This window comes from Penaeus chinensis, chromosome 16, assembly GCF_019202785.1.
Source record: "Penaeus chinensis breed Huanghai No. 1 chromosome 16, ASM1920278v2, whole genome shotgun sequence".
Lineage (NCBI taxonomy): Eukaryota > Metazoa > Arthropoda > Malacostraca > Decapoda > Penaeidae > Penaeus > Penaeus chinensis.
Window position 1 is genome coordinate 37,402,009 of NC_061834.1, and position 7,500 is coordinate 37,409,508.

Sequence of the window (7,500 nt, forward strand, 5' to 3'; positions counted from 1 at the left end):
TTGTGAGGGGGAATTCAATCTGTGCTGCAAGCTGTTCTATCCTTGACTTAAGCTCCCCCTCTGGCAGAGGTTCATACTTGTCAAAGAGTGGCGCAATGTAGTCAGGGTAGACTGTCATGAAGAACATCACAACAACCATTGTGAATCCCCAAAGGTAGACAAAGAAGTAATCTCCACCAGCCTGTAATCACGAAAAAAGTGAATACAAAAGAAATAATAAATCCAAGTAAAAATTTCTGTCGGTTCTAAATAACTATATAAACATACAGTATATCCTTTGTTTCAGTACCTAATAATGTCTTTTGTTTAGCCATATCGTCTTTTCCTTATAACAGTAGTTACCGGTGTGAAGCATAACTGGTCTTTTATTTGCCCACTAACAATACATATGGATAAGTGATAATAATAAGAACGAAATACAGTGTGAGTTAATGATTTTAAACTGGGGATAGAAAAGACCAGACCCAGCACAAGAAAAGTATGTTTTGCTGCTGAATTTCTACTTAATCTGCTTATGATGCCTAATGATGTCACTGATATTCATCTATATATATATATCTTCATTTGTAGTAGCTGAAATGGTAACAGCAGTACTTCTACTTATTCTTCTATGGTATTTTTATAGTTCTGAGTAAGCGACGTGCTACTAGGCAACTCTACATATGATGCCAACCCTAATCTATAATTATGTCTCCCTCCTAGCCACCTCAAGTTCCTTCCTTCCTGTCTTTCATCTTTTTTAATAATAATAATAATAATAATAATAATAATAATAATAATAATAATACTCTCAAATCCACTATACTTACCTTAATAATATATACAAGACCAGCAACAACTGGTGAGGCAATCACTTGGGAAACAACAAATTTCTTGAGTTTATCCTTTATGAAAAATCCAGGAGTCTGTTTGTTGAAACCGTGCTTCTGTTCTACTTTGAAAGTGTAATATGCAGACCAGGGAAGGGAAATGATGCTGTTCAGCAGTGAACCAATGCACACAAAAGCCACAGTCTGTGGGATTTCAGCCTCAGGACTGAAGCCAAGCCACTGAATAAACTGGCCAGATGCTGCCCACAGTGCAGGAAACCCTCCATACACCATGATGCCCTTGGGAGAAAGAAAAATATCTTGTTTACATCTAAAGTCAATTTGTGTGTTGCATGTACAGCTGACACTGGCAAATCACACACCTGACATAAAGATCTAGCATGGCTTTCCGCTATGGGAGCTACAGATAGGCAGAATTTTGAATTTTGAAATCAAAATGGGACACTCTGAGGGAAAAAAAATGCTTAAAACACGACTTATACTAATTAGTACCAGTAACCTTGGCTTTATGAACCATGATGACTTCCTGTAACATTGTTTTACCAGTAGCAATGACAATTCTGGAGAAACTATCATAACACAATTATTCTACTCATGTAATGTCATTATATAATTTGTCTTAGGAGTCAATGCAATGGGTTTATAGGAAAATAAAAAAGAAAAAACGTATCAGTCCCAAAAAAGCTACTTGGTGCAAATTTCACTGACACCCAGTGATGTTTACTTATGTCATGAGCCTTATTCCTGGCAGATGGGATGATGGCTAGTTGTAATCTGGACAACAGCCCTGGCACAAAAACTAACACCATGGAATGTCTGAAGAAGAGATTTACTTTTCCAGTTCTATTCCTTTTACATAATAGGAGGTGGAAAAAAAAAAGAAAAAAATGCTGCAGGGATACTTACTGTACTCACGATCTGGTTGAAAGCTCCTGCCACAAAGCCAAACTCGCTTTTGTCCAAGCTGTATGCTCTTGCCTTATCGTATGTCTCTCTCTGCATGATGTTCTTCAGTTCTTTTGGTGGAATGACATTTTCTTTGTATACGCGGCGCTGAAAAATTTAGGACATAAAATAAAAAAGTACTTGACATTATACACCAATACATATATAATATGGTTATTTTTGCATAAAGAAAGAAAGAAAGAAAGAAAGAAAGAAAAAAATGAGGGGGAGGGGGTCTGATCAGTTCTTCTTTAATTAACCATGTTGATAGTGCTGTAATAGATAACACAGGTAATGTAAACAAAATGAAGAAACTGTTAGAAATGGGAAATGAACTGAAGCTGGTATCCAATGGCTATACTGCACACATTCTGAATCTTTTGGCTATGATCTGGAAATTGGCAGTATTAACCCCTTGCCGACGGGTAAGACGTATAGACACGTGCTATGCCCGCTGTGAGTACTTGTTAGATTGTTTTTACACATAGATGGCTACACTTGTACAAAGTCACCAATGAGCCAGTTACGAGTACTGCCTGTCTCGCCTGTTCACCCTTTTCTTTGATTTACAAAATATTTTACGTTATCTTATTTTGCTGTTACTAATGTTAAAAAACATTATAATAATTATAATGTTTATAATAAAAATCACACCATCGATATCCATCGCACTAGTAAAAAATGCGTTTTTCCCGCCAATTCAAATCAGGTAAGGTCACAAGGCCTACTAAATAGACTCCTTTGTGGCTAAGCACTAGCAGAGCCATCTATGGGCAGACATTTCACAAAAAATATAGAAAATAGGCACAGCATTTTCCCAATTTTTTGCTCATTTTCCCTGGCGGCATTGGGTTAAATAGCATTTGGTGGATATAGTAAAATACTTTAGAAACAATCACTATGCTTCTGCAAGATACCCCCAGAAAGTTGGGCAATGTCTTTTTATGCCTCAAGACATGATGTAACTGTCTGAAGATATACATAAGGAACTGGCCAGCTCTCATGAAAATTTGTGAAGTTGTTGGGGAGCTGATGGATGCCAGAGTTGGAGAGGTGTCTAACTTAACAATGAAGTGGTCAGCAGAGGACCTTCTTGCATGAATAGAACAATAGCTGTGGCTTTGGACAAAGTATAGTGATAGATGCTGAAGCAGTGAACATATGGAAATAATTAATAACAACTTCATGCAATGGCAGAGATGCAGCAACTGTTGCAAAAAAGAGGTTTGGCCAAGTCATAACACAAGCTCATCTTCTTGCAAAGCTGATTCATCCTTCATTTCAAGGAACACTACCTAGTGCAGAAGTAAATAATACAATGGATTATGCAAATGAAAAGTTCTCCCACTTGTCCCAGTCATCATGAAATTTCAAGCCAAATTGGCTCCTTTCCATGCAATTAAGTTTAGTGATTCTGTGACAAAGTGTATATCAGCTGTTGAATGGTGGTCACATTCAAATGTAGTGGATAGTTGTGTAATTTTGGCAGCACCACAACTACTGTCTGCAGTGGCATCTTCAACAGGGGTTGAAAGTTTTTTTTTCAAAACTAAGAAACCGGCTAATGATAGAAAAGTCAATAAAATTGGAGGTTCTTTTTTAAATCATGAATGCACTAATGATCAGAATGTATAAAAGAACCAACTTTATTGTCATAAGCCTAAAAAATAAAAACACTTCTTTTCAAATATTTAAAACTGAAATTTCAACAAACATAATTTGCTTTCATGAGCTACTTTTCAAAAGGAGGGGGTAATAACTTTTCAAAGAAAAATGATTTCCAGTATAAATTCAATATGCTTTTGTTTTGAATAATAATTGTAAATTTTCTTTTTTAAATTCATTAATTCAGGATACAAATATAATAATATATAATAAGTAAACCTCTTTGATTTACTTTCTTATTTCAATAGCTCATAAGATTTTTTTAGTGCTGTATTGTAAAAGAAAGTGTTTCAGTATTCAACTTCTCAGAAACAAGTACAGTTCATTTCAAGTAAAACCCTTTGATTTAATTCTTAATGGAATATGGAATTTTTTGTTACATTAAAAATAGGAAATTTTTAGTGTTCAGTCCCACAGAAATATATAAAGCAGGTGTAATTATGTGTTTTCTTTCATATTTTTTCTTTAAACTCCATGTTGCTGTGGGCAGAAGCAAATTTTGATTTAATTTTTTTTTTTTTTTTAAATCACTTGATATAAATCTTGATTTAAATTGGCCAACCCTGCCTTCATGCCACTGGCTCTCTAACAAAGGCCAACAATCTATAGCACTGATAAGCAACTGCTGACTTACCCTTATTTTCTGCAGATTAATTTTTATACAATACCACTTTAGATCTTCTTTCTGGCCATTATTATTGTTTTTTTCAACCATTGTGCAGATCTAGTCTCCCTATTTACTTAATAATCAACTAAGGAGTCATTACAAACTTTAAGTTGCTAAAATAAATGTGGTTTCTTAACCTTTGCTTGAGAGCTGAAAGAGCTGACACTTGACACTTAGCCATAAACAGGTTTGTCCTATAGTTATAGACTTTACACCACCAGTCAGAAAGAACATAGCCCATATAATTACTAGGTGAAATTCTCAACCTGAACAGTTATGTTACCAAGATAAGGCACAACAGGTTTCTTTAAGGTCAGAAAAAGAAACTTGAGGGTGCAGGGGATGATGTTACCAATGGTTTCTCATGGGGATATCAAATAACCTATCCTAACTTACTGGTGCTTAGCCAAGTCTTATATATAATTCCTGCACACAGGTTAACTAGGATAACAATAAAACCACAGTTTCTGGGATTAATTAACACATATGTAATTTAGCAGTTTTCAACAAACATGAGCTGAATTTTGTCAACCTTGCAATGAATTTGTTTTGTATTTCCTTTATTCAATAATTTTTTGAAATAGCTGATGGCAACAATTATGGTACACATGAATGCAAGCATTATTCCATGAGCCCCCCAAACCCCCACATTCTTGGCCCAATAGCAGGGGAGGGCATGAAAAGTACTAGGAAAAAATGGGGTAAAATTTGAATAACATATACAAACTATGTTGTCTTATAACCCCCTCCTGAGAGGCTGTCACCCCCAGTCCACCCTGGAAAACAGAGTTCTCCATGTATTCAGGGCAGGGTAGAGTGCACGACCAACATGTGGGAGCACCCAATGACGAGTCTGTCCAATGCTCTCTCTTGCCATGAATACTTGATGGATTCTTTGTTTTCCTGGGCAGGGGTTGGGGGATGGCAGCCCCCTATGGGAGAGGGGTCAGGGGAAACAGCCTTCTGCATTAGATAATCTAGTGATTGATTCTGTACATATTATTTACTCCACAATTTCCCAAGTACCTTTCATGCTGTTCCCTGCTATCGGGGCCAAGATTGTCAATAATGAGGAGGTTTCCATGGCATAGTTTCAATATATATGGAGAGTAGTGAGTGAGAGGAATCCATCAATACCAAAATCCTCATGATCAGTTATGTGACACTCTTCCAGAAAATTTTCTTAGGACTATCTGCTATGTGATAATTTAGCAACAAATAATGTTATGCTACTAATATCAAGTGTAGAAATATTGAAAAATCAAAACTAAACACAAAATGACATATCATTGCATAAAAAAACACAGAAATAATGGTAATTTTTTAGTTTCACACAGCTATCTAATCTTCAATTTTTTATTCCTTCTTTCAATTATCCATGCTGTAATATGCATGAATATCTTGTTATTTTCCATCGCAAATCATATAAATAAAAGTATTGGTAATATTTATGAAGTGACCTTACCCCCTCAGAGATTAAGCCCTTTTACTCCTACCATTCCTAGACATCGCTGTATAAACCAAAATCCTTCCTAACCCAAGGGCTTCACCCCTAGGCACCCATCTGATCACCGTATTTCCCTATTTGGGGCTCTGGACCCCACCCAGTTGTGGAGTTACAGCCTGCATGGCATGTGTTGTGACCTGTTTTCTTAATTTTTGACATTGTTTGCAAATGCAGATTATTTAAGTTAATTTTCCGACTATGACAATCGGGTCTTCCCTTACAATATTTATATCATCAGATTTGTTCACGTGGGATGAGAACGAATCTGATGATAATCTCTGTCGGATTTTCCAGCCGACAATCTTGATATGATTTGATAAGTCCCGATAGCAGGGGAGGGCATGAAGTAGATCAGGGAAATTACAGGGTAAAACAGGCTTAAATAAGCAAAACAGAGAACAGAAATGTGTAAAACAAGCACAAAAAATGCTTAAAATCGGCAAATGAGACTCTACGGACATCGCCGCCATCTTTGAAAATCTACGGGATCCAAACCCACCTTTCGGCAAAAATATACGGGATTTCACATGATCCAGATCCCCTGTGGTAATCGTACAATGTGTCCTAACCAATAAACCAACCTAATTTAACCCTGTGGGATTTATACACTACGATCTATATATTCCCTAGCTAGGGGGCTCTGCCCCCTGGACCCCCGTGGTATTAAATGCGACTAGCCAGGGGGCTTTGCCCCCTCGACCCCCGTGGTGATATGTACGCCTAGGCAATCGTACAATGTGTCCTAACCAATAAACCAACCTAATTTAACCCTGTGGGATTTATACACTACGATCTATATATTCCCTAGCTAGGGGGCTCTGCCCCCTGGACCCCCGTGGTATTAAATGCGACTAGCCAGGGGGCTTTGCCCCCTCGACCCCCGTGGTGATATGTACACCTAGGCAATCGTACAATGTGTCCTAACCAATAAACCAACCTAATTTAACCCTGTGGGATTTATACACTACGATCTATATATTCCCTAGCTAGGGGGCTCTGCCCCCTGGACCCCATTGGTATTAAATGCGCCTAGCCAGGGGGCTTTGCCCCCTCGACCCCCGTGGTGATATGTACGCCTAGGCAATCGTACAATGTGTCCTAACCAATAAACCAACCTAATTTAACCCTGTGGGATTTATACACTACGATCTATATATTCCCTAGCTAGGGGGCTCTGCCCCCTGGACCCCCGTGGTATTAAATGCGCCTAGCCAGGGGGCTTTGCCCCCTCGACCCCCGTGGTGATATGTACGCCTAGGCAGGGGGCTACGCCCCCTGGACCCCCATAGTAGTATATACGCTTAGCCAGGGGGCTATGCCCTCTGGACCACCGTGGTATGAAATGCGCCCTGGACCCCCAGCGTTAAACCACAAATCTTTATATAGCGAAAGATCAAACTTTTCTGCGCTTCCATCTATGGTCAGAATTGCTTGGTTTCTAATAACTTTTCTCTGCATTTGGGGCACTTGTTGAGCTCAAATATCAGGCTTTGATCGAGAATAATGTCTATTTGTCTTGTATATCCACAATATGACTTTAAAAATGACCCGTAGTCGACGCAGCACATAAAACGAAACATTTCTCACCAGCCTTTCTCACTGAATGGGCGCCGGACGACCTGTCAAATCTCCTGGTGAACACGCACATGCACACAAGGTTATTGTACAGAATAGCATAAATAATTACCAAAATACGTAAAAGAAGTATAATAAAACTAGAAGAATGCATTACATACATGAATTCGGGAAAACAGACGCTAGTAATGACAAAATAAGCCTTCTCACAAGCGCGTAGCAATACATAGACTACTTGATGGATCGCAGTAATGAGTTACACGTCACATTTGTTTTGGTTTTCGCGAAGTAAGCATGGAAGGGGACTTAGA

The 7,500-nt window shown here is 38.2% G+C and overlaps 1 protein-coding gene across 1 annotated transcript in view; it reads right to left on the bottom strand.

The window, feature by feature from the left end:
• The window catches only part of LOC125033459 (CAAX prenyl protease 1 homolog), a 14,764-nt gene that overhangs the window by 6,565 nt on the left and 699 nt on the right, over nucleotides 1–7,500 (bottom strand). The window contains exons 2-4 of the mRNA XM_047624982.1: nucleotides 1,737–1,883; nucleotides 810–1,109; nucleotides 1–181 (exon numbers count right to left, since the gene is read on the bottom strand). The exon at nucleotides 1–181 is cut by the window's left edge and continues 18 nt beyond it. Of these exons, the coding sequence (XP_047480938.1) occupies nucleotides 1–181; nucleotides 810–1,109; nucleotides 1,737–1,883 (628 nt within the window). The remainder of the gene's footprint in view (nucleotides 182–809; nucleotides 1,110–1,736; nucleotides 1,884–7,500) is intronic.